This window comes from Rhinolophus sinicus, chromosome 12 (assembly GCF_057876585.1).
Source record: "Rhinolophus sinicus isolate RSI-liver-muscle chromosome 12, RSI-T2T, whole genome shotgun sequence".
Taxonomy (NCBI): domain Eukaryota; kingdom Metazoa; phylum Chordata; class Mammalia; order Chiroptera; family Rhinolophidae; genus Rhinolophus; species Rhinolophus sinicus.
In genome coordinates, this window is record NC_142512.1 from 52,287,751 (window position 1) to 52,315,121 (window position 27,371).

The 27,371-nt window shown below is 48.1% G+C and overlaps 2 protein-coding genes across 9 annotated transcripts in view; one reads left to right on the forward strand and one right to left on the reverse strand.

The window, feature by feature from the left end:
• The window catches only part of RAB37 (RAB37, member RAS oncogene family), a 47,844-nt gene that overhangs the window by 2,464 nt on the left and 18,009 nt on the right, over positions 1–27,371 (forward strand). The gene's annotated exons all lie outside the window — the stretch shown is intronic.
• LOC109454684 (CMRF35-like molecule 1) lies at positions 4,323–26,523 on the reverse strand. Of its 3 annotated transcripts, XR_012492089.2 has the most exons (8): positions 26,346–26,523; positions 19,895–20,221; positions 18,435–18,555; positions 16,090–16,202; positions 14,383–14,405; positions 13,942–14,091; positions 12,636–13,509; positions 4,323–5,224 (listed from the first exon to the last, which is right to left on the reverse strand). XR_012492089.2 is itself a non-coding variant. In XM_019745512.3 (7 exons), exons 1-7 carry the CDS (start codon positions 26,386–26,388, stop codon positions 13,354–13,356), a joined length of 933 nt encoding a protein of 310 aa, XP_019601071.3. In that variant the 5' UTR covers positions 26,389–26,523; the 3' UTR covers positions 12,604–13,353. The 3 variants fall into 3 exon arrangements, 2 of the variants coding, with proteins under 2 accessions (XP_019601071.3, XP_019601073.3); XM_019745512.3 differs by lacking the exon at positions 4,323–5,224 and having other exon boundaries at positions 12,604–13,509; XM_019745514.3 differs by lacking the exon at positions 4,323–5,224 and having other exon boundaries at positions 12,604–13,509; positions 18,435–18,498; positions 26,346–26,522.

The following is a 27,371-nucleotide window of genomic DNA, read 5'->3' on the forward strand; positions in this document are numbered from 1 at the left end:
GCAGGCTTCCCTCTAAGATTAGTTGCTAAGAAAAAGGATTTTTTCAAGAAATTTTTTTATTGAAGTATAACAAATGCAAGAAAAGCCCAAATCATATGTGTACACCCTGATGGAGCATCACAAAACGAGCACCACTGTGCAACCACTACCAAAATAAAAAGATAGAAACTTGCCACCTTCCCAGAAACCGTCCGCACACTCTCCCCTTCCCCTCCCCAGAAGTTCCCATTATGGGGAGAGGTGGGCGGGTATGATTTAGTGTTTTGACAGTGAAGTCAGTTTTTACGTCAGATAATCCTAGAAATTTGCCAGGGAAGGGAATTGTGTGGCAGAAAGAAACCCCAGGCTTGCGATCAGGCAGACATTGATATGACTTTGAACATCTGGGAGCCTTACTTTATTTATCTTAAAATAGGAATAATAATACCTGGCTCAGTGTTTTCTGAGTGAAGATGTTAGATAATATAATATTATTTATTTGTTGGTTTGCTCTCTGGCATATAGGAAGCATTTGAAAATGGTGGTTGTCGTTAGAGCACACGTCTTGGGCTCCAGAGCAGCTTCAATAAGCGTCACGTTGGGCCTCACCTAAACTGATGAAGCTTTGTAAGAAAGAGCAGTAGCTGCATACACAGAAACACAGAAACACACACACACACACACACACACACACACACACACTCACATACTTCACAGGCACGGCCACAGAGGATTAAGCTCACACACCCTCCTATTCAAAAATCATGACTTCTGTGGAAACATCCCAACCCTGATTTCACAATTTGAATATTTCTTTTCTCTGGGAGGTGAGCTATGCCGTGCAATGAAACCTCTTGTGAAAATTCAGTGATATGAAAAACATTTGCCAAATCTCATCAGCCTTGGATGGCACTTGCTTCTTAGTTAGTCCCAAGAGTTGGAAGCTGACCCAAATGAGCCTGAGTATATCTTAGAATATTTCTGGAATGTGAGCTGGAAGCTGGGAACTGCTGGGAAAGACAGAGTTCATCCATCACGTGCTTGGAGTTTTTCAATAGTGTTGCTGTTGTGCTCACAAATTTGAATGTTTTATGCAACTAAATCATTGAAAACATGTGAACAACCTTGCTGCTCTTTCTCTCAGCGATCTCCCAGCCTTCTTTTGCTACCAGCACAGTCTTGAGGGCCATTAAGGGCAGTAATGTGAGTTAGCTGCTCAGGAACAGCCCTTGGGTGGGGTTCTTGCTATGCCAGGGTCTGGCTGTGAGCGCTGGGAACATGAAGCACAGAGAGGAGGCTAGTGAATCAGGACAAGGGGACATCAGTTCAAGAGCTTAATTTCAAATTCGCCATCACCAGTGCTCTGGTGAACACCCACATGCCAATCTTGTTCCAAGAGGGCCAAGCCATTACTGAGCCATTACTGAGTCAGTCTCCTCCATAGCATCTCAGAAAGACCGGCAACCAGGGGGCAGAGAGATGTGGACTGTCCATCCACTCCTCCAGGACTTGGTCCTTGTTTGAAAAGATGGAATTCTTGGGGAGATAAGGACCAAAGGTCTCTGTCCTACAAGCAACTTCCATTCCCTCGGACGCAGCTCTCACACCTCTTGTAGGTGAGAAAGGCAAGCAGGTCGTCTCTAGTATCTCCTTCCCCCCGTGTGTTTGTCCTTCACTTCCCTCTGCTCATCTTGTCATGTTTATGTCCCTCACAAGTCCACGTGATTCATCTCATCCTTCAGCAACCGTGTATCGAGCATTTCCAAAGTGTAGGAAACTATGCTGGGCAGTATAGAGAACACACACACACGAAACAAACAAACAAAAAACTGGCTTCCACCTTCAATAAGCTCATGGCCTATAAGACGCACACATTGCTATAACACTGTGTGTAGTCTCAGAAGTGCCCTAAGGAAAGCACAGAAAGATACAATGAAATAACTGAGGAAGAAATGGTCATTTCTGACCTCAATTTGAGGCCAGATCCTTTCTCTCCCATGGCCTCTGATGAAGAGTAAATATCTAGATGAGACAGAGTTCCACACACCAGCCAGCTGCCCTCCCCCTCAGGGCCATCACCCACTAATCCTAGTGAAGCCTCTGGATTTAACGACATTTTTCTTCCCTACCAGAAAATTGTACCAGGGAAAGACAAATCAACCAGCAAAGGTGCATATGCGCTATTCTGTCTTCCTCTGTTATTCTTTATCCTTCAAAAAATGCTTCGTGTGCTTTTGTTGTTGTTTTTTTTTTCAACTGAACAATGTTAATGGAACACAAATTTGTGTTCAAAAAAACCAATTCCACAGGAAATCCAAATCCTATAGATAAAGAGATTTGACTTTCAAAGTGAGGCTGTCATACCTCAGGTAGTAAGTGGTTTGTTTTTTAAAGAAAAAAGTACATAAAACCAAAATGACAGCGCCAGCTCCACTTCTTGCCAGATTTCCATCCTCAGCTCAGGAACAAACAAGAAGCCAAGAGCGTTTCCAACAGCTTGTTTTCCTCTCTTGCTTGCTCTGGAGACTTTCTGATAAATAAATGAAGTGTGAGTTAACTCACTGATGATGGCTGACTTGTGGGTCCCGCCCAGGTCCCAAGGCAGGCAGCTGTCGTGGGGAGTGGTGCTGGCTGGTTCTTTTCAACAACCTTAGCAGGAAATGATGGTGACTCAGTCCAACATCTCAGTCGTTTTCCAAACTCTTCAGGCTTAAGGCATTTTTCCCTCTAACTGAGAATCCCCGGGACGTTTCGTGAGAATATATCTGAAACTCACTAGTGTTGGTGTGCTAATGTTTCCTCCTGTAAGCTGTTCTGGGGAAGGGTTCTGACTTCCTTCATTTTCAGGGCAGGAAACCCAACCTTAATGGAAATAAACAGCCAGAGGTGAGCACCAGCCTGGGGAATTGTTGAACGGACATTCGAAGTGGCTCTAAATTTATCCCAGCATGCTCCTTGCTTCCATCCTCCCTTCTCAGGCAAGAGAAGCTGTCCCTGGAGACTCCAATTGAGACTGGAGTTTGTAGCTGCTTTGCTAATTTACAGAGCACTCAGGCAATGCCCTTCCCCAGCTGGGAGCGACCCTGGACCCTCCTCCCACCTGCCAACCAAAGGAGGTTTTCTGGGGCCAAAGAACAGATCTCCAAGCCAGCAGGAAACAACAGATCTGGAAATCTTAACCCCTCACTGACTGCACCACTCAAAGCTTCCCCAGACCTCACCTGGTTCCTGAAAGTTGCAAGGTCCTAAGTGGTTCAGTGAAAATAATATACTGTCGAAGTGAGCAGAGCTCAAGAATTCCCCTGGCGAGTGATTCCTATTTCCCTGACCTTGGTGCCAAAGTCTGCTCCCTCACTCTGATTTGCATTTCTGCTCGGTAGGGACAGCTTTCACCCGTCAACGTGGAGATGTTATTTAACAATTTGTGTTCCTACAAATGCCACTGCTATGCTTTTAGAGGTCTTGAACCAGTTCTGTTTAAGCTCATATTTCCTCTTGCTTTCCACTCCTCTGCCCCTGCTGCCGTTAACACATACACACACACACACACACATACACATACACACACCCCTCCTTTCACAAGGTACAGGCAGGGCCGGTCATGACGTGTTTTTGCTCTCTGTCCTTCCTTATCTTTTGTTGTTATGGCCTTTTAAAGGCAAAGCAAACTTTCCCCTCCTCCTGCTCCTCTCTCTACCATTTGAATTTTGTATCCACACCACTCCCCAGCAACTCCATTTGTTAAAAAGCAGATCTGTCTTGTATCAGAGCAATGCCCCCAGGGGACGGTCACCCAGCTTCTTCCAGCCCCTCCCAACAGCACACTGAGACGCCCTTACCCTTTGGAAAGGAATAAAACTGCTTGTGCAGACCCAGCCCAGACCAGGCAGGGCTCCCTCTCCCCCTCCAGACCCTCAGGAACCTCCTCCCTCAGTGGGCGGGCAGTCCAAAACCTTCATCTTTTTTTGTAAGTTTAAATATATTTGGTGTACAATATTATATTAGTTTCAGGTGTACAATGTGGTGATCAGGGCGTTGTGCTAAGTGAAATAAGTCAGACAGAGAAAGACAAACCTTCGTCTTTATCCAGATTCTTCCTCCTCTTCCAGGTCCCCTCCTCAGGTTTTGTTAGGTTACAAACTGAGAAGTATTAAAATTATCTCTACACTGTAATCTAGAGGGACCCAGTGAGACTAATAATTGCTAATAATAAATGATAAAAATAAACACATGGTTCATGTGTGGAGCAATTTGCAGTTTACAAAAAACTTGAATATGTGCTGTGATACTTTATAATTACCACATGATTTTTCCAGTGGATGTTGTTATTAATTCCATATTATAAAATGGGAAACAGAGGCCAGATGGAAAAAAAATAGTTACTTGCTCAAGGTCACAGTAGGTAGGTACTGTGGGAATTCAAATAATCGTGGCAGACTCTCATATGGCACGTATGTGCCAGGCTCTGTTCTAAGCACTTTACATCATCCAATCCTACAGCAACTCTATTTTAATCTCATTTTACAGATGAGTAAACTGAGGCACAGAGCCATTAAGAAATCTGCCTATGGCCACCCAGAGCTAATAAGTGGTAGAGCCCAGATGAAAATCCCAGCAAGCTGGAGATGCAAAGGCATAGAGTCAGGAGAGGACAAAGGGCTTTGCTAAGAGGGTCACAGATCGTCATTACGTAGTCCAGTGTGTGACCCCAGCTCTGCAGGATCAAAGGCCTAGATTTGCTCACTCACTCAAGAGTGGATCCATTTCTCCAGGCAGGCTCATGTTAAACTCACAAGACTGGAGCAATGCCCTACATGCCAAGCCTCATGATAATCGGGGGATTGTTTGCTAAGCATGACAGAAAAAAGAGACTTGGAGGATTTAGATGTTTAATGCAATCAGGCTGACACTGGCCAGCTACACTATAAGGACAGCCTCAATCTACAACTCCTATAGTCCCTTCTACCCCTGGGTCCTCTCCACCCGGACCTCTGCCTCTTTCCACTTCCTCCCTCCACTGTGACCCAGGTTGGGTAGGCGTCTATTCTCTCCAGATCTCCAGTCTCCTTCACTCCTTCAGGAACCACTTGCCTTTGAGCTTGAGAATGTTTTGGACTTGACCTGGTTATGGGGACGGAGGAAACACGGGGAGGGATGCTTCCTCTTCGGGAGCCTCCGTCAGTCACACCCAGAGTTGTCATCTCACATCTCTGCCTCCATTTTCGCTCAGTGCCTGTGTCAGGTCCTTAGGGATTTAGGTTTCAGAGGAGAGAACCATGAAAGAGAAAAAAAGGTGATTGGGACCTTACAACCCACCACCGGCCCACCCCACATGCCCTGCTTGAAATCAGACATTTCTGGTAGTGAAGCGATTCTACCAGAAAACTTCTGCTGGGTGCCAGGTATTCCTGAGCACCCAGGAACAGGACCCACTCCCAATCCCCAAGGAGCTGAGTCTGGCAGGCTGGGTGGGTCGGTGGGCTGGCACAGAAAGATGACTCAGGCCACAAAGATTTCAGCCCAACATGACGCATGGAAGACTTCTTAGAAGTCAGGAACCTCCCGTCTCACATGGTGGGAAGTGGGCCCTTGGGGACCAGGTCCAATGCTTGCAGCTCTGTCCAGCTGCCATGTTCTAGGTCCTGACTCAGTGACTTCAGAAGGGCTGTAAAATCCACAGATCCAGGAGGAGGCCCCGGCTCTGAAGGTCAGAATGGCTCTGGGCTCCCAAGGAAGGGATCCCTTCAAGTCCATGTCCAAGAAAGGAAGGTGTTCCCCAGTGCACTGCTGAGAAGTGCTCAGAGCAAAGATCCATGGTCCAAGATTGGCAGTCAGATACAGAGAAGCAAAGCTGGCACCTCCCTCCCTGAACACCTCCAAAGACCTGAGCCGAAAAACATCCACACCCAAAAACACCAGGGACCTTTCGGGATGACAGGTTGGCACATGGAGAGAGGATTGGGAAAGACAGAGGTGAAGGGTCAGGTGAGCCCTGCGCTATGCCCTCCCGGACCCTCACTCCCCCGTGCCTGAAGAGCCAGGTCTCCTCCAGACACCAGTCAGCACCACAGACACATGAGAAGGCCGCACAGAGAAGCCCCTGACCACTGCCTGCCTGTTCCATCACCTGCCCTGTCTGCCACCTGCTCTGCCACCACGTGCCTTACTCACTGATTTTCTTAGCGGAGGAGGTAGCTCATTAGCGAAACAGAAGAACTGGACTTGGGGTGTCCAAAACACTGGGCTTTTGTCCTGGGTCTGCCATCAGCCAATTGTGCTTCCTTGGTCTTTCCATTCAAACAGCGCTTTAGCGTTTGCAGAGCACTTGCACGGACGTTGTCTCATTTGATCTCCCCAGCACTGAGATAAGCCGCGCAGGCACTGGTTATTGCCGGTAAAAGGGGAGCCCTTGCCGGCAGGGCCTTTGGGATTGTCAGTGACAAAACCCAACTGAAACCATCTGAAGCAAAAAAAGAGTGGAAGAGAGTAGTTTCCAAGGGAAACGGAGGTGATGTTGGCATAGGCTAGTCATGCAACCACAACAGGTGTCCCCATGGTTATGCCGGGGGAGGCTTCTCATTAAAGATTTAATGAGAAGTGACTGAAAAAGAAATAAACTGAACTTATCACTCTCACCGCTAAACTGAGCTGGTTGTGTCCCACACGTGGTGTTATTTAAGACTAAATAAACATACTTAAGTTATTAATAACCAGACTTAAGAAATGAATTGATGTCACCCTATAACACAATTGGCTTATTGGGGCCGTGGAGCCAGACTTCACCCTTTGGGCGACAGTAGACTTTATTGTGGAGGAAATAGGTATCCCAACTTTCAGTCATCCAGGAAGGCGGTCCCTGTGGGGGGAGGAGACGAGGACACAGGACTCATTTTGGGACTAGGGTCAGTTGGTGAAGACGACTGGATTTTTCCAGTGAGGGTAAGGCATGAGCGGCCATGGAGGCAGACGAGAAGTGAGGCAGACGCCTGCCGAACAAGGCCAGCTTCCTGTGTGTGCAGCCTGGGCAGTCAAACACGGCCCCACAATGGAAAGGGCCTCGTGATTGGTTTAATATTCTGCTGTTGCCATCTTAATAATTTTTATACACAGACCTCCAAAAATTCTAGTGCAGCCCTGGGGACAATCTCAGCCTGGCCCAGGACAAACACTGAAACAGAGTCAGTGCCAGTGGAGGACATTTATTCACAATACAGATTCAAGACTCTGCCTCCAGAGCGGCTCAGATGCCTCTGGGAAGGAGGCCCGATGTAGTGAGTCACTGTTACCTGGGTCTCAGGAGCAGAGGAGCCAAGCAACATTATCCCCTGGGGATTTGCCTCCATCAGAAGCCAACTGCAGGATAACAGCCCCAGGAAAGCAAGCCAAGATTTACTGACACCAGGACCGCTCGGGGCAGAATCTCTTTCACTTTACCTCCACCTACTCTCACATCTTTTCTCACATCTCGTTGTATTTTAAGATAAAATACCTTACCTCTCTCCTGATTCTTCTTTCACTTGCCATCTGCCAGACAGCAAGGTGCTACAGTGGGGTTTAGTCCTTCTGCTTTTGTGGGTTATTATTAATCTTGCAAAGGCTGCGTGAAATGTTGAAATGAGTACATTGCCTGAATGTTGCAGCTCGTTCCAATGCTTTCTCAGCGACAAACCAATCACCAGATCCTTAAATATTTAACACAAGGCACGATTGGGCCTTGGCATGTGGGTTTGAGGGGGGAGAAAAATAATATTAAAATAAGAAGAGCTGCATAGTCCAGTCAATTTAGTACCAGCTCATCTGATGATTTTACTAATTAACATGACGGCAAACAGAGTGAGCCAAGGGCTGTGATGGACCCCTAGGGCATATCCCTCCATGTAAGGAAAAAAAACGTAATGAGCTGTGCGGCTTCAGTCATATTTGTAATATTCCATTTCTTTGGTAGGGTGACCCGTACATGGGAGTTTGTTTCATTATCTTTTTGACATACGTACACATTATATAAACATACGGTATTCATCAAATTTTTGTAACTTAAAATGAAAAATGAATAAGCAAATAAATGATAGGATTGGGGTTATGGGCTTGTGGTACAGAAGGTGGGAAGGTGATGGGGAGAGATGTGAGAGGCGTCAGAAACTTCCCAGGATGGAATTTTTGTTCTAGGACCTGTAGTGAAAGCAGGAGAAGACTTTCCTCCACTCCACTAAGAGTAGATTTTCAGCCACACAAGGGTTCAGAATGTCTCTTCTCTATTTCGGACACTTAGGAATAGTCTTACCCCTTCTTTAACTCTGAACCTGTCCCCAGAGGTCCCTTCAGCAAAACCAATGAGTCAGCCACCCTTCCTTGATGCAAGTCTCCCATGCCCTCAGGACAGGGCCATGTGACTTTGAGATCACAGGGGACTACGCTGGGGCAGGGCTTGTGCTGGGCAAGGGGAATTTGCGTGATTGCAGGGGACCCTTTTCCCTCTGAAGTTGGACCATAGGCCCTCATGAGTGACAACGTGAATCAGCGTCCAGACGCATATAATTACTAGAGGCCTTTCGGGGGACACTAGACTATACTAGCTGGGGTGTAGTGGAGAGAATCCATGTCTAGAGAACAGCATGAACAAAATCAATGGCTGCCAATCCTTACTCCATATGTGAGTGCCCGCCCTTGACACAGCATCGATCAGTTTGCGGGAGCTGGTGCACACACAACGTAAATCCACATTGGCATAAAGTTACCAACTGTCCTTTCTTGGGAAACACTGCCTACTACTCTAGGCAGTGTTTCCCAAGACTTGGGGTCCTCAAATGTCCTTTCTTTTGTGAAATTATGGTCCTAACAGATGGTTTAGCAGACACTTTCTTAACTGATCCCTCTCTTAAGCAACTTACTAGATCAACCACCAGCCTTTAGTGTCCTGGTGAAACATACTGACTTTCTACCTGTGGCAATGGGTAGATTCTTCTCTTGAAGACCCACTCACTTCTGCTGTCACCCTCTGAGGTACCTGTTCAACCAGAGTTGACTCTGTTCGGGCCCAAACTTTTTTAGGCCGGTTATACATGTTAATTATAATTATGTCACTTCATTAATTCACTCATAACTAATCAATTAACTAATCATAACTAATCAAACTAATCAATTAACATTATAAACACAAAGGACATTGACGTGTGAAATAAGAGCGTGAACAAAAAAGAGAACTGTTCTTTCTACAAACACTAAATTAAATGCTTTGGAAAGACTCGAGAAAAGCATGTCATTTTTAAAAATGCTGTCGAATTAGGAATGAGGGAGAACGATAAAATATTCAGAGTAAAAACATAAAAATGAAAAAAGGTTTCGCAATCAGATTGCTTCATAAGTGTCTGGAGTTTCTGGCTTCATGTTAGAGAAACTGAAACTGGAACTCCAGCACGAGTGTGTAGTTTATACAGAAAAGGCAGCGGGCCCCTTCTTTCCTCAGACCCACAGGCAAAGAAAAGGCTTCAGTTACATCAAAAATACTAGCAAATTACTACGCAGTTAGCAGTTAGATATTCTGAGTCAAAATAAAGCATTTAGAGAAAGAATATATCTCTTTCATGATTCCCTGATTTAACCAACTTTTTCAATGAACCCATCTCAATTCCAATTACATTGGATAAGAATGCACCTCCTACCTGGTAAAATAAAAGGCTGACCTAATATATCAATCCCTCCTGATCTGAAAAATTGTTGATACATGAAATCAACTGATCCCAGCAGTTTGGCTCTTCCATGACTAAGCGGCTATGAACTCTATTTTTAAGGTGTCAGGCAATGGTAGCTTTTAGCCTCACTTCAGTCTGACATTTCTCTTAATCATGTATTTTGGAAGTTACCAGCCCAATATGCTTTCCTCCCTCAGCTAACTCTCAAAAAGACTCCAGCTTCTAAAGGCCAGTAATAGACACATAGTTCTCAAAAGGTGACTGTCCAAACCCTACAATTTTTATAAAGTAGAATCTTTATTAAATATTAATCATTCAAAAGCCAGAGGAGGGAAACCCCAGCAACTTCAGAGAGGCTGTAAATAATTAGACACTCAATCAGAGCTGAGTGGTAAAATATCATGGAGTTTGTCAACACAATGTGCTCTCCTGGAAATCATACAGCAAAATGGTAAATGCCAGCCTCACTCAGCCCAGAGGAACCATATCTGAACTTCCGCTTCTTTTGCAACAAAGGTGCTAGTCTAGCACCCAAAATCTGCTTTAGCAAAGAATTTATGGAACAGCCGGATACGGCTGAGACAACACGAAGATACCAATCTGTAAACATTATGACACAACTTCCTTTCAAACCTCTGGCATATATTTGCCTCACTCCTCCCAGCCTTGACCACTTCCCTAGCACTCTCTAAACTCTATTTCAGGCTTGAACAAACTGGGCTGGCTTCGAGATGGATTCTTGCTGTCATGCCCCAACACCTAATGAACCCGAATACCTCCCTTGAGGACCACCAGTCGGAAATCTGCTCTGTCCGCCTATAGAGTGGACTGGACAGGTTTCACAAATGTCATGGGCTAGTCAACTCCATTTCTGAGGTCATGAAAAGGTCCCTTTTCAGACAGCCACCAATCCAGGGGACTGGAATTCTGGATTAAAACATTATAGCCAGTGATATACTTGGTAGACACCTGTTTTAAAGCTTGAATAAAGCAATTAAAAGTGCTAGTCTCCCTGTGTTTCTCGATTTAGGTCAGAAGTTTCACGGCAGTAATCTTCATTAGTATCTGATTACCAGAAAAGATGAATTCCTTAGTATCCAACATAACCATGTACTTAGAGATTCTGTTTGGTGCTGGCTGCTTAAAAACTCAGCAGTAAAACCACTTTGTACACAGTGGTTAAAATGGCACAATGATTGCCTGGCCCAAGGCTTTCTATTCTGACTCTTACATTCCTACTCACTCAGCTTTTGCTCTGCTCTGAGCTTTTCCATTTAAAGATCTCTCTGTCGGTACTTCTTGTTCTGTAAATCTTCAAACAGCCTGGGTCAGACAGTCTCACTCTGACCCAACCAGCATAAATGACCAGCCCAACAATATTTAAGCTTGTTTGGGTTCTGCAAATTCCCCAGGATGGTAAAGCTCTTGAGATTCTAGGGAATTATCCAGGGAGTGGGAGCAGAAGCAAAGAGAGGCACATGCTGGAATGGCCATCCACCAAAGCCACCGCCCCCCCCCCCCCCCGACACTTGCGGTGTCCATTGCTGTGAGAAATCAGAAAAGCCCCAGGACACACTGAAAACGGCCCACTAAACACTCCTACGGCCCCCATACCTGCTGGGACACTTGCCTGTGGCCCAGGCATAGCTCATTTCTTCCCAAGCCATGACTCCTTTCCCTGACACTTCATTCCAGGCCCTGCCAAAAGAGACCTCCGTGAAATAATAGAACTCGGTCCTCCAGTCGGGAGGAATCATGGCTCCTCACCTCTCTCCTGTTTCAGGAGGAGAGAAAGAAGTTGCTCTACTTCACACTTCGTGAAGTCGATGCTGAAATTCCTTAGGTGGCCCAGGTGGCCCAGGATGTCCTTCCTGGAATGATGGACACAGGTGTTCCTGCTCCTGAGAGCTTGCTCTGAGTTCCAAGTCTAAACTACATGCGTTATTTATTCATTCAGTCAATAAACATTCCAGAACCCACCGCTTACCAGACGTGAAACCAGGCATGGGGGCTACAGCGGTGAATAAGGCAAAGTGCTCACCTTCAGGCAGCTTACAGCCTAGTGGAGGGGGGGACACAACAAACCCACATACCAATAAGTAAGTTCAAAAAGTAGTAAATGCTATGAAGGAAGTAAACAGGGCAACGTGACAGAGAAATGGGAGGCGTAGCAGGGGCCACTGCCGTTGGGTGGACAGGGAAGGCCGCGCTGAGAGGGGACATTTGAGCTGAGAGGTGATGATAAAAAGAAGCTAATATTCCCATATGTGCAAGCAGAGCGTTCCACAAAGGAGGAACAGCAAGTGCCAACACCCTGAAAAGGGAGCAAGCCTTATCTTGTTAGAAGGACAGCTGAAAGGCCGGTGTGGCTGAGCAGAGCAAGTGAGCGGGAGAGTGGCCGGAGACGGGTCAAAGGGGCAAGGCAGGGACTCGTGGGTCCTGGGGCCTTGTGGGCTGGGGGAAAAGCCACCAGAAGGTGATAAACAGGGAGTGAGCAGGTCTGTGCTTTAAACACATCATTCTGGCTGCTGGGAGGAGAATGGGCTCAGGGACAGGGAATGAAAGACGGACTCCAGGCAGGGAACTGGACGGTTGCACGGAGACAATGAGATATGACAGGATTTAGGTCACATTCCGGAGGTGAGGGCTGCCGGGACTCTGGAATAAAGACGATGAATCCAGAGTTTGTAAATATTCGCTAACTCTCCTGTGTGAGTCGCTGTGTGAGTGTGTGTACACACTTGCTAGCGATAAAACTTGGTAACTCATTGAACGCCTCTTTGCCTCGATTCCTCATCTGTAAAATGGGGCAGTAATCAAGGCACCCTCATGGGGCTGTCCTGAGGATTAAATTAGTTGCTGTAGGGAAGAGCACCAGCCACATAGTATCTGTTGCCTCTGGCTACTCTTAACAAATTACCACAAATTTAGTGGCTTGATGAAAACAATACAAATTTATTCTCTTACAATTCTGGAGGCCAGAAGTACGAAATCAGTTTCACTGGGCCAAAGTCAAGGTGTCAGCAGGGCTGGTTCCTTCTGGAGGCTCCAGGGGAAGATCCGGTCCTTCCCTGTGCCAGCTTCTAGAGGCTGTGGCGTTCCTGGGCTCCTGGCCGCATCGCTCCACATGCAGCTTCCATGTCACATTGCCTTCACCTCTTGTGACTGTCTTGCCTCCCTTTCATAAGGACCTTTGTGGTTATATTTAGGGCCTAGCTGGAAAATCTAGAATAATCTCCTCATGTCAAAAGCTTCAACTTGATTCCATCTGCACAGTCCCATTTGCCATAGAAGGCAACTGACGCTCACAGGGTCTGGGGATTGGCACACAGGTATCTTTGGGGCCCATTCCTCAGCCCACCACACGTGGTAAGCAATAAGTAACGATGCATTCCTATTACCGTTATCATCGTTAGTCCTCCCTCTGCAGCCCCAGAGCATGGCCCTGGCCCCCTCCCAAGCCGTGTGCGAGAGGAAGGGATGTGGAGAGACCTCTGTGTATCTCCCAAAAGCTCTCTGAGACCAGGCCTGGAGCCTAGGTCAGCGCTGAGGGTGAGGCTAGCTGAATCAGGCAAAGGCCTCAGGCATCAGCTGGTCCCCATGCAGGGACAGGGAACAGAAAGCAGATGAGGCAGGAACATGCTGACAGGCCTTGTGTGGGGTGCAGGGGAGGCCTTAGCACCGGCTAAAGCACCCTGATGGCGCTGTATTCTGTGAGCCCCTCGTCGCTCCTGTTGGGCAGGTCACTGATGAGACCGTCCATGTTGCTATAGGTTGGCTCCTGGTCCGAGGTGTCCAAAGACACAGTTGCATAGCAAATGTCCTCATTTGGAAAGGGAGCCTGCAATAAAGACTCTTGGGTCAGGGAGGCTGGGAGGAGGCTAAGCCCATGGTCAGAGGAGGCCTCCGTGAGGCTGAGGGACAGACCCCCTCAGGGCTCCTGAAGTCTACTCTCAGGCCCCCCAGCTCCCCTCCCTGTATCCTGCCAGGCACCCTGAGCTCCTCCCACAGTAGAAGACACTCCCCTCAGCTCCGTGCCAGGCAGCGCAGTCTGCATGGAGTCCCAGGGTACTTGGCCTGCCAACACGAGGACCGTGTGTGACCAGGCTCTGGGTCCCCACTGCTGAGACCAGGTATGGAGACACTTTGGGCTCCTAGTATGGAGCCAAAAGCCTGGCGGAGCTCAGCAGACAGGTCTTTTAATAGCTGCCACTTTGCCTAGCACCCACCCTCCTCTGTGCAGGTCTGGCTCTGGGCCACACCGAGTACACACCATGGTGACATATTCCACTTCCTCCTGGTCCTTCTGGGCAGAAGGGTGGGACCTTGTGAAGGCCTCCTTATGGGAAGAGCTGGGGAAGGTTCCGGTCTGCGTCAGGGTCAGGTTGGCGTAGCAAATATCGTTCTCCAGGGGCTGGACCACCTAGGAGAGGGAGCCCAGGTTTCTCTCGCACAGGACACCAGCCTTCTGTTTCCCTGGGCCCCACCCTTCTCAGTTCCCCATGCTGTCCCCTCCCTGCCTTCCTCCATTCTGGCTGTTTCCAGCACCCCCCGCCGTTCTCCCAGGCCTTGCAGCTGGGCTGTGAGTTTGTGGCTACTTGGGTATGTGGTTTGTCTGATACCTTTGGACCCCAGTGCTCCTGGGAACTGGAAAATGAGGAAGGAGGGAAAGGAGCTGTCTGGTTCTCTGGTCTGACCTCAGGGAGTTTCTTACCTGCTCTGGGGCTGTCCCAGCAGCTAAAAGACAAAAACAATCAGAATTAGAAAGCCTATTCTGGGACTCACAGGGGCCACCAGGTCTGGGGGAGAGAAATACGGAAGGAAAGAGGTAAATTAGGCTCCAAACTCAGAGACAGGAGACCTGGTTCTAATTCTGACTCCTTAGAAGACACTCGGTGACACGGGGCCCTTCACCTCCCTGAGCTTCCATTTTTCTACCTGAAAAATAAGGAGACCTCAGCCCATCTGTTGCCCATGACACACAACTGTGACATCAACTGATCGGTGGCCCTGCCAGCCATCGGCTCTCCTGGGATTAAATTTCCTCCTGTGCAATCCCAGGCTTAGCCTGGGACTCCTGCAGGAAGTGCTGCCTATTACCCCACCACGTGCCTACCTGGTTCATCGCTCACACCCACCTCCCCCCGCCACCAAGGCTGTCTAATCCCTCCTTCCCCAGCTCCCACTGCCCTTGACTTATGTCTGTCTCGTCACCTTTGTCCCACTGGATTGTGGTTCGTCTTCAGGTGGGCTCTGGGCTACAGGGTGGCTGAGCCTGCCCCTTCTTTGTATTCTTGGTGCCTGGCTGTGTCTGGCACACGAGTGCCCATCAGTAAAAGCTGTCCGCAGAGACAGAGGATTGAACCAAGCTGCCCTCCCAATGGAGTGTGCGACCTGGGTCAGCACAGTGGACCAGCTTTCGGGTGTCCGTTGGCTCCCCGTTCTGCCCCTTGGCCCTCCCTCTACCCTCTGCTTTAGAGACAATGGAGAAACAAGACGTTTTTCCCCTGATTTTTAGTTTCAAAAGTCTAGATACTGAGAAGCACAGAAAGTACCTAGAACTTAAGTCAGAGATAATACATTTGGGAGAAAACATGATGAACATGGGTCAGGCACGCTGCCCCCCAAACCACAAGATCCCCCAGGCTGTGGAGAGGGCACCATGAGAGCTTAGGTCCCAGAGGGTACTGAGAGGGGAAGGTGGTGCAGTTACGTGAGAATGGGGAAGTGGAGCCAGACAGGAAAAGGGTTCGGTTGAGGCCACACCTCGTGATGGATAAGTGCAGGCTCGTGAGCGATGAGCCTCTTCCCTAAAGAGCAAATTTACACAGAACAGTAGGTCAGCCGGAGCAAAGGCTGGGGCAGAGGAGGAGCAAAGGTAGGAGTCACAGCCAACCTTTTTAATAAAACCCAGAGAACTGTGTGTGTGTGTGTGTGTGTGTGCATGTGTGCGTGCATCTGTGTACATCCATGTATGCATGTGCACACATGTATATTAACTGTGTGTGTCTGTGCATGCGTGTGCATGCGTGTGTGCACATTTGCTCGTGTGTGTGTGTGTTTCTCCCTAGCCCCAAGTCAGCTCAGTACCTCCTTGGTAACCATATGAATTCCACTGAAGTGGATAAGTGTGACGCCCTAAATGGGCTGCCTACCTAAGGCCATTGCCACCTCTGCTACCAAGAGCCAAGCCAGGAAACCGAGAGAGGTGGGTCAGAGAGAAGAGGAGGGATGTTCAAGGCAGACAGCTAACGCCAACACCTCCTGGGTTCAGCTGCCAGTGGCCTTTGGTACAGTGCCCCCTTCCAGACCAGGTGGGTAATCCCTTGACCAGATGGTTCCTGGATGACATTTCTGGCCATTGGCCCCACACATTTGTACCCAGCCCAGCCCCAGCCCCATCTCAGCCAGATCCCCTCACCTTTCTTCTGTCGCTTCACCATTCTCCAAGCCAAGATGGAGGCCGCCACCAAGAGAAGCAGCAACACAGCAAAGAAGATGGGCAGGAGGATGTAGAGCTTAATGGAGTGACCGCTGGAAAAAACAGAAGACACCCATGCAGCCTGGCTCACCTTCGGGCCTTATCCCATTTACCTCATAGCAAGGAGGGCCATACACCTTTTGATCTGTGGTTTCCAGACTGGGAACCCCCACTCCTGAGTGCCCTCAAAAACGGTTTAAGAAAAAGTTTCAGTAGGTCTAGAAGCCTAACAGCAATTGCATGACAACAGGCGCCGATAAGTTCTCCCTGCTTCTACACGTATCCTCTGTACTGGTTGACTAGCGTCCCTGACCCCATAATTCATGTTCACGGAGAACCTGTGAAAGTGATCGATTTGGAAATAAGATCTTTGCAGCTGTAAGGTGACGTCCTCCTGGATTACGTTGGGCCTAATCCAATAACTGGAGTCCTTATAAAAGGGAGATGTGGGCACACACACCGCAGGAAGAAGGCCGTGGGAGAACAGAAGCAGAGATTGGAGTGATACGGCCACAAGCCAAGGAACGCGAAGGACCACCAGCCACCACCAGAAGCTAAGAGAGAGGCCTGGGACGGATTCTACCTTTGAGCTCCCAGGAGCCAACCCTGTCAACACCGTGATTTCAGATTTCTGGCCTCCTGAGCGGTGAGAGAATAAATTTCTGTTGTTGTAAGTCCCCCAGTTCATTATGGCGGCCCCAGGAGGCTTTCTGTAGTTCAGCATCAACAGAGCAACCAGGGGAATCCTTTTAACCAAAAGTTCGAGCACATCCATCCTCTGCTTCCAATCCTGAAACAGCCCCATTTCGTGCCAAGAAAACAGTCAAGGCTGACAATGGCCTCCACTCCCCCAAACTCTCTTTCCTCATGTCTCACTATGCTCACTTTTGCTGGCTCTACTGGGAAGGAAACGGCTGGGGTCCTTAGAAGAAGAGATTAGGATACAGACACACACCGAGTGGAAACCATGGGAAGACACAGGGAGAAGACGGCCATCTACAAGCCAAGGACACAGGCTTCAGAAGAAACCAAGCTTGCTGCCATATTGATTCAGACTTCCAGCCTTCAGAATTGTCCAGAAATAAATGTCTGTTGTCTAAGCCACCCAGCCTATGGTACTTTGTTATAGCAGCCTTGACTATCAAGAACTATCTCTTACTCACCAGATATTCATAGAAATTTGTAAAATAAATTCATCCATCAATTAACTCTATTTGGTACATTAATTACCTCTTGGTCGTAAGTGCCTGGAGGGCAGACACTTGATTATTTCGTTCATCCTCGTATCCCTTGGTGTTTCTTAAATTAGTAATAGGCTTGAGTGGGTGCCCAATAGTTATTTGTTGAATAAATGAATGAATTATCCATTCAAAGCTGATCAAAGATCCTAATTAGTAATTACATATGGCTTTGATTCATAAAATGAGGAAACTCCTTAGCTATTACTTATTAAAAGCAGTTTGGTAGAAAGAACCTCTCCAAACAGAGGGCAAATGGAAGAGGGGAAAAAGGGGTCCTTGGGACAGAAAGATTGGGGATGTCCCATAGGGCGTCTGTGGGAAGGTTCAGCAATAGATCACAGCAGATCTAGAAACAAAGGCAAGAAGGCCAAGCAGAGTGAAGGAGGAAATGAAAGGAACCTCTCAGCTTCCAGAGAGCCCCTTTGGCTCCCATGGTTGGGCAGGGCACAAAAAAACATGAGCGGGTCTCAGTTTCCTTCTCTGTAAAATGGGAACGTGTGTATCTACCCATCCTTCCTCATAGGTTGTTGTTGGCAGGGTCAAAGTGTTAACAGAATAAAGGACGGGAACGTCCTCTGTGAGCTACCACATGCTCTAGAGACATGAGGGACCGTCAGTATGACTGCTGTTGCCATAGCAGTGGTTAGGGAAACAGGACTTCCCCAGGCCCTCCCTGTTCTCCCGGAATTTGGACCAAGAGCACCATGACCCCCACGCATGCCCTGGCCGTGTGTGCCTGCTCATCCATACTCAGCTCCGCAGGGGATGCTCCATGTCTGTGTCTCCAGAGCTCAACGCAGTACCAGCCATGAAGACATTAACTCAGTGAAAATGGGATGGATGAAGGAAAGAACCAAAACCTGCAAACTGCACTGAGCTCCAGCAGGAAAGGTCTGGGGGCTCCAAAAACACTGTGCAGCCTGATAGCAAGTGGGAGGGGCCCCTGATATCCTGGCTGGGACCTAGGACTACAAAAGGGTCCCCACATTAGAGGAGTTTGGGGCACGTAGGCCACAGGGAACAGCAGCATCAAAGCTAACTTACCTGCCATCAGAGTGGTGGCTGGTCACCGTCGGGACGTCTGTAGTGTTTTCTGGGGCGACTTCAGCTGTGAACATGTTGTTGGTAGACGTGGTAGTGGGGGTGGTCGACACTGTAGTTGTTGCTTGGCATACAGACCAGATTACATTCTACTCTGCCTGCTAGCCTGCCCACAGCCCTGCATGTGGCTCTGAGCCTAGGGGTGTGGGGGGTGCCCTGGCCTGAGGAGCCTGGAGCAGGGCTGTGGAAGGGGCCTATGACCTATGACCTGGACCGCTCATACCTCCCTGGCCTCCAGGAGACTCAGAGCCTCAGAGGCGGGTAGCGCTGGGCACAGGTCCAGGGGGGCGTCAAGCAGGCCCTGGAAGGGGGAGGAGGCCCAGGATTGCTTCAGGTCAAGGGCAGCTGGAGTTCAGCTGAAATTGAAGCACTCCTGCTGCTTATGACAGGGCTTCGGCCAATGCCTCCTCCGTCTTATTTATCCAGCAAAGACAGGAGCAGAATGGAGGCTTACCAGGTAACATACCCAAGATCTGTGACTTCCAAGGTCAGAACCAGCCCTGAACAAAATGACGATGTTCAGGAAGCATCTTTACTTTAGACAAGTTTCTAAGTTTCTACAATGGGGATAGTTCCTTCTCAGGAATACTGTCAGGAGGACTCCATGAGACAGTGAATGTGCTGTGCTTTGCAGGTATAACAGGCCTCCCAGGTTCCAGGTTTTGTGGGGGTTCTGTTGACTGTGTGCCACAAGTGCCCTGTGAGCTGGCACTGCCTGTCCAAGGGTCGGCAGAAACAGCCCGACAGATAAACATGTTCACACCAAGTTATTCCCAGGAGTGTCTGCATTCTAGGAGGACTTAGGAAGAGAGTGTCATTAAACCCAGATACATAAATGGCTCACAGTGGGCTTTCAGGCACCAGGAATGCAGCTCTTTGACTTATGGGGCCTTTCCAGACTTCAGAAATTAGTCCCCCATCCAATTTCTGGGCCTCTTTCTCCCTGAGATTGGATGTGGAATGAGGGATGAGAACAGCAGCTGTGAAGTCCCAGCTGCACACTCCACAAAGAGCAGGGCTATCTGGGCACCAGAGGTCCCAGGAAAGCATTGCAGGAATTGAGGTCTCTGGGTCCCAAGGAAGAGGGTCCTTTTGACCCACAGGCTAAAACTGGGACCATCACCTTCATCTCTATGGACAATAGACTCAGGCGCTGAGCTGTGCAGAGAAAAAATATATATGCCAATGAGGCTTGATCCCATCCTGGAGAAGGTCCTGGGAGCCATGGAAGCATCTCAGAGAAGCCTTGCCCCTCCCACACCCAACCATCAGTCAGGGTTCCACAAGGCCTCAGGACTCAACCACCCTGTGACAGTTCATTCTGAGTGAGTTAAGTCACTACAGAGGGAACCTAGGGACTAGGACAGAGAAGACCATGAAGAGACACACTCACATCCTCTTACCTGGATCTATGATCACTACAACTTGGACCCCAGGGTCAGTTCCAGTTCTCTGAATCCCACACCAGTAAGTGTCTGCATCATCTCGCCTGAGCTCCTTCATGGTCACGGTGAATATGTGGCTTGTCCGATTGTCCGTGATGGACACACGGTCCTTCTGCCACTCTGATTCAGTGGTTTTAACTAGAATCTCGCAGGGACCCCAAGCAGCTCCTCTGCACCACCACTTCACGTAGGTCTCCCATTTGGGGTCATAGCGACACTGCACGGTCAGTGAGCCCTGCTCTGGGCCTCTCACGGACGCTGGGCCGTGGATGTTGGAGAAACAGCCTGGAAAACACAAACCCATGTACCTGTCACCTCTCACCTGAGGGTGGGGCTGCAGCTTCCTGCACTGTGACTAGCTCCAATTAATCCAAACGTCTGATGGGTCGAATAGAGTCAAGAAGGGAATACCCCTTCCACCAGACAGACCTTTTGTGCTTTAAAATTCCACTGGGTCAGAGTCACCGTGAAAATCACCTACGAGCACAACTACAGGTCTCAAAGAAACAAAAATGTTGACACTGAGCAATAACAGCTTCTTGCAATTCACCCCTCTCCCCGTCCCTATGGCCAATATCACCTTGGTATTTCCAGCAATGTCCTTATGCAGCCATCTCTGGGGCACTGGTCTCATGGGGAGGAAGTACCAGAGGACCCATTTCCACAGGAGAAGGACCACTGCCTTGACCTGTCCTCGTGATCACAGGGGGTCCAGCTGAAGCATCCTCACCGCCTGGCTGTGCAGAGGCTGTGTCCCTAGTGGTCCGAAGGGTTTCTAGTGGCTGTACAGTAAACCCCCCGCCGGGGCACCTTTGAAGTTGACCGAAGCAGTAATGCCAACTGTGGACTCAGGCCACGCAGATCCCATTTTCTCCACTGAATTGCTTTGATTTCTTTGTCAAAAAGCAAACTTGTGAGTTGTTTATGGATTTTCCGTTCTGTTCCACTGGTCCATGTGTCTGTCTCTCCTTATGCCAATCCATACTGTTTTGAATACTACAGCTTTGCAGGAAGGCAGGTATTATAGAGTGAAGCAGCATTTTATTATCATGTATGTTCTTCTGGTTCTCTTTTTTTTCCTCATCTTTTAAAAGATTCAGGGTATGGAAAAATGTTTGTTTGTGGGGTTTTTTTTTTTAAACATTTTATTGGGGAAGGGGAACAGGACTTTAGTGGGGAACAGTGTGTACTTCCAGGACTTTTATCCAAGTCAAGTTGTTGTCCTTTCAGTCTTAGTTGTGGAGGATGCAGCTCAGCTCCAGGTCCAGTTGCTGTTACTAGTTGCAGGGGGCGCAGCCCACCATCCCTTGCAGGAGTCGAACCGGCAACCTTGTGGTTGAGAGGACGCGCTCCAGCCAACTGAGCCATCCGGGAGCTCAGCGGCAGCTCAGCGGCAGCTCAGCGGCAGCTCAGCGGCAGCTCTGCTCAAGGTGCCATGTTCAATCTTAGTTGCAGGGGGCACTGCCCACCATCCGTTGAAGGACTCGAGGAATTGAACCGGCAACCTTCAGAGTTAGGAATACAGAGCTCCAACCGCCTGAGCCACCGGGCCGGCCCAAAGTGTTTCTTTACTGTAAGGAAAACAATACTTCCAGCATGATGAAAAATGATAGCTGTCACTTAAGCCTCAGTGACAGACCCTGGGAAGTGGTGAGGACCACAGGGGACCTATGCAAAGGCAGGGCCCCCATTCATTCCATGTCAGCCGATGGTCCTCATGCAGGCAGCAGGCTCTGTATTTTCAGATCTTTTCATTTTTCTGGAGTAGCCAGAAATCTGGATCTCATGTGGAACCTCTCAACTTTAAAACAGCAGATACAAACTGGGCCCCACAAACTGTCTGTTGGCTGGACCTGGCGTCCGTGTTGAGCTCCTGGTCTATATTCAGAAGTAAGGCTCTTTTCTATCATTTTCTTTGTGCTGTGTCAAGGTTTGGTATTAGAGATACGTTAGTTTCACAAAATTAGTCTGGCGGATTCCCGTCATTTTTATACTCCGTTATCAGAACATAAATATAGCAAAGAAATTTTTGTTTCTTTAGAACCCTAAAAAGTTATCTACAAAACTACCTGGCAAATTCTTGATTGGGGTAAATTCTTTTTGTTGTTGTGGTTGTTGGCGGTGCCTTCGCTTTATTTAGACTTTTAACCTCTCCTCATGTTTTTAAAAATATTTGTATTAAAATATATCTGGCATACAATATCATATTAGTTTCAGGTGTACACCATAGATATTCAACATTTATATACTTAACAAAGAGATCACCATAGGCCTAGCTACCATCTGACACTGTACCACGCTATCACAATTTTATTGACTATATTCCCTATGCTGTACATTACATCAATTGGAGCAAATTCTTTGATTACTTAAAGTTATTTTCCCATCAATATTGATCTATTCAAGTTTTTTTATTGTTCTTGAATCAATTCCATTGTTTTGTTTCCCAGAAACTCATCTATTTTATGGAGTACGTATTAGCATAAAGTTCTGCAATTATAAAGTATCCTTTTATAATTAAAATGTTCATATCGATTATGATTACGCATTTTGAGTCCACACACTATTTCATTTTTATTGATTACATGTGCCACAAGGTTTCCTCCTTTCCTGTTTCTCCTCCTTCTTTTTTCCACACTAGACCAGTTCTGAGATATTTCTGTTCCTTACCGGCACCCACCTGGTAGCACAGGTCTACCTGTGTGTCGTCAAATGGTCTCTAGTTCTCACCACTTTGAACTTGGCTTTGCCAGAGATTCTGATACAATCTGAAGTTTTCATACTTCGTATATAAATATCCACTCTTAGCTGCCCTGTTAGCCTGTCTCCCCTGAGCATTTGGTTTGGGGCCTGACTCTCGAAGCATCTGGGCAACTCCCTGCTTGGACCCCTCTGTCCAGGTGCCCACTCGTCATCACCCTCGGCAGAGCACTCTCCTGACAGAGGGCAGCCCTGAGCTCCAAGGACCACCATCTGCATCAGGTGTGTTTATTCACAGCCTACATGATCGATTGGGAACAAACCTAGATCAGGAGGAAGCTGAGCCCCAGGAGGAGGTAATGGCCCCCATCTCCAGCCCAGCACAAGACATCAGCTAGTCTCCACGCTGGGTCAGCAGAGCTGGAGTCTTGTCCATCTCGGCCACCAGTTAGGGAGCAGCTTAAGTTGGACAAGGCAACTCATTTTTCTCTGAAAAAAAATAGGGTAATTAAAACCCTCTTCCTTTTTCACAGAAAATGAATGCTATAAAGCCCAGTGGGAACTGGTTGATGTTTTTTTTCTTGTGTACTTTTAAAATAATGAACCCTTTAGAAGCGGGAAGCAGTGCCAGGTAAACTTGTTACTTGTGATTGGACGTTCAGGGGTAGAGGCTGGTGAGAGGTGACAGGTTCACACTGGCGGCCAGGTTCCTAGTTAACGCGCAGCAGTGCCTGTGGCTTCAGACAGACCCTCCCAGTCTGCCTCAGTCACACCCGAGCCACGAGCATACACACTCACACCAGCACTACTCTCACATCTGCTCACCATTGAGCTCTCCCGTTTCCACACGTCAGAAGAAAAGCAGGGCTTTATGTGTGTTCCCTGCCGATTTCTCTCCTAACACCTCACCCAAAGTCAGCCTTCTCCATATCTGCGCCGAAACTCGGGACTTTGCGTCCAAGCACCAACCCCAACTCTTCCATTATCAACCTAGTGGTCCTGGGCATGTCGTTTTCCTCTCCTAAAACCCTTTCCCCAAAGAGATAAGAGTATCTTCCCAACCTGCCACACCAGGCTGTTCTGAAGCACGAAACAAGCCATATGGCCTTCCTGTTCCTCAAACGTGCCAAGGCCAAGCTCATTTCCATAGCAGACACTTGCTGTTCCCCATGCCTGGAAAGCTGTCCCTGATCTTAAGTGCTGCTGCTTCTCCTCTTCCGGGTCTCAGCTCAGGGGGCTCCTCAGAGGGCTCCTTCCCGCTCACGCTGGCCAAAGCCTCCCGCTCGCCCTAAGTCTCACTGTCAGGGCACCAGCGTGGCTTTCCTCACAGCACGTGTCACATTTTGCAAGTATCTTTTTCATTCCTATGGCTGATGGAATGAAGGCTCAAATCAGACCACGGAAGAGTCACAAACCAAAAAGGGCTATCCGGTTGCCTTGAACACCCAGTTCTAGAGCCTCAGATCCACACACACTCCAGGGGCGACCCAGAAGCTTCTCTCAGGAGAACTCTACTGCTCCCAATTCTTCTCTCTGTTTCTTGATATTGCTCTTACTGAGCTACCACTCACATAGCATACAATCCCCCCTTTTAAAGTGTACAATTCAGTGGTTTTTAGGACCTTCACAAGCTGTGCAAACATCACCACCATCTAATTCCTAAAAGAAACCCCTTACTCATTAGCAGTCACTTTCCTTTACTCCCTCCCCACCCCCAGCTCTTGCAACCACTAATCTACTATGTCTCTATGACTTTCCATATTCTGAACATTTCATATAAATGGAATCATACAGTGTATGGCCTTTTGTGTCTGGATTCCTTCACTTAGCTTAATGTTTTTGAGGTTCATTCATGTTGTAGCATGTATCAGTACTTCATTCTTTTTTATGGCTGAATTGTATGGATAGACTACATTTATCCATCCACGAGTTGATGCATATGTGGGTTGTTTCCACTCTTTGCCTATTACAAATCATGTTGCCATGAACATTTTCATCCAAGTTTTTACATGGATGCATGTTTTCAGTTCTCTTGGGCATTTACCTAGGAGTAGAATTGCTGGGTCCCATAGTAACCACATGCTTAGCATTTTCAAGAATGTCAAATTGTTTTCCAAAGTGACTGCACCCCTTTACATTCCCATGAGCAATGTATGTCCTCTCCAATTAACGTTAAGAGTCTCAATTGTTCAGTTCTACGAAAGTAGAAAGAGAAAGGCTGGGCCTGTGGGTGGTGGGGTGGTTACAGCAATCATATTGTTTCTGCTTCATTAAACACATTCACTCATTCAACTAATACTATTTGTCTAATCTGTGTGGTTGCAGGTGAAAAATCCCTTTCCTCCTGAAGCTTACATTCTCTCAAGATGGGGGGAGGAAAATAACGCAAGGGAATTGCTATTTTAATTAGGGTCATCAATGAAGGCCTCAGTGAGAACCAAAAACATGAAAGATGGGAGGGACCTTTGGAGCCTGTGGCTATCTGGGAAAGCACATTCTGGACAGAAAAAAAACAGCAAATGCAAAGGCCCTGAGGCAGGACTGTGCCTAGCATGTTCAAAGAACATCTAAAAGGCCAGTGTGGCTGAAGTGGGTTGAGCCAGGGGGAGCAGAGTAGAGGAGAGACCTGAGAGATGGTGAGGTAGAAGAATCCAAACGGTGAGCACCTTGTAGCCTCCGTAAGGACTTTTTACTCCAAGTAGGATGGGAAGTCGTCAGAAGGTTTTGACCAGAGGAGAGACAAGATCTGGCTTCCATTTTCAAAGGATCATTATGGGATATGAAAAAAGAGATGGATGCTCCCTGGGAAACCTAGAAAGACAGAGGCTCCAAACACAAAGGTGGGAGAGAAAGGAATTTGAGGGGGAAGGTGTGGTCAGGTCACATTTGAAATGTCAACATCTGAGTGTAGTTCAGCGGGCAATTGGATAGACGATTCTGGAGTCCAGCTGGGCTAGGGATACCAAATTGGAGATTTGTATAGAGATAGTGCTTAAGGCCACAAGAGGAGGCAGAGCAACAAGGGAGTGACTCTAAATAAAGAAGCCCAAAGACTAAGCCCTGAGGCCCTGCAACATGTGAAAGTCAAGAAAATCCCCTTAACTTTTGATCAAAATGGTATCCATCAACTTAGTTTAATTCAACCTGCTATCACTACCCGCATCTCAGCCCCTCCTTCCTTCTTCTTCCGACAAAGCTACCTCCTCTTGACTTTTCACTATTTCCTTCTACCCCAAATGCCTAGAATCACCGTTCCCTCCCTATCTAGCAAACTCCCTGCTTTCCTTCCTTCAAAGCCCCCTCCACCTTCACTTCTTCCCCAAAGCCTTCCCTTGCTCCTAACACATTCACAAAGGTCCAGGAGCAAGTATTCACCAGCATTCCTGAGAACCAGGTCCCCTCTGCTTTGACCAGTGAGGCCCATCTGTCCATTTTGAATTACCAGCCCCTGGGTGTTCAGGAACTATGCCGTGTGCTGGGTTCATTATGAACGCCATGCTCAATATCTCCGCATTAGCAACTGTAGGCACTGCAACACTGGGTGAGTGACTGAGTGGATGAAACATGCAGGCTCATGGCCCGGAGGAACGACCTAGCAATGGGGTCCCCTTCTCAGCAGGACACCTGCTGGGCCCCCTCCTCCATCTGCCAGCCACTTCCTCCTGCCCCATGACATTTTCCCACAGGTACAGACGCAGACCCCACTCACCTGAAAGCAGGCAGAGAAGGGGGAAGAGCAGCAGCAGGTACATCTTTCTCCACACACGGGTCCTCCTGGGTCAAGCCCGTCAGCAAGAGCAAACTACAGAGTAAACTCCTTCATCTTGCAACCTCTACTTTTGTTCAGTCTTGCTGTTGCACTTCCTTCTTTGGTCACTTCCCACTGATGAATAAAACTAAAAGAGGAAGGAGGGGGAATGGGTGAAATGGCAAAGCAGTTAGCAATGCAAGAAGTCATAGAGGTTGTGAATAAGCTTTTGAGAAATACCTTCCTGTCCTGAGCCACATGGGCCCGCTAAAAAGAGAACTTTGCAGTGTTTCTAGGTCTCCTGGAAATTGCAGACACAGACCCATGGGCTCAAGCTGGCTCTAATGCAATCCTCTCCACAGGTGGGTAGACAGGGGCAGGGCACACCAAGCTCCATCGGAGAGTTCTTGGATACCCAAGGCTGATGGAAAAAATACCCTAAATCTGGAATTTCAGGTGTAGCCAGATTCTCAGGAGCCCAGAAGGTCAGGATTTCAATCGCATTAAGGGGAATTTGGGGCCACAGTTGTGCCAAGGGCTTCTGCCTGAAGAAACCAGCTCCCTGCTCATGGTTATTACCTTCTCATGCCTCAGCCCCCACCTTATAATATCTATCGGTTGAAGTAGGAAGAAAGGAAGCACCAGCTCTACTTACTCCCTACTTTCCGACAAGTCTGAGCCTATCCCCTAACTCCCTCCCCTGTCAGGATCCCAGCAAGCCCTGGGGTGGAGCACAGAGATTAGGAAAAGATAGAGCCCTTCTCATATTTCTCTCCTGGAGCCATTTTTGCGATGTGTCACACACACCCTATGACACCTTGAGGGGCAAGTGAGCCCCAAGGGGGGATCTAATCCCCTCACACCCTAATCAGGAATGAGTAGGAGTGCTGGAAGGTTATTTGCACAGAAAAACACAGCAGCTGATAAACTGTGGCTTTTCCAGGATGTGGCCAGAGCTGGCCTTCCACTTTACATATCTCCAGGCCA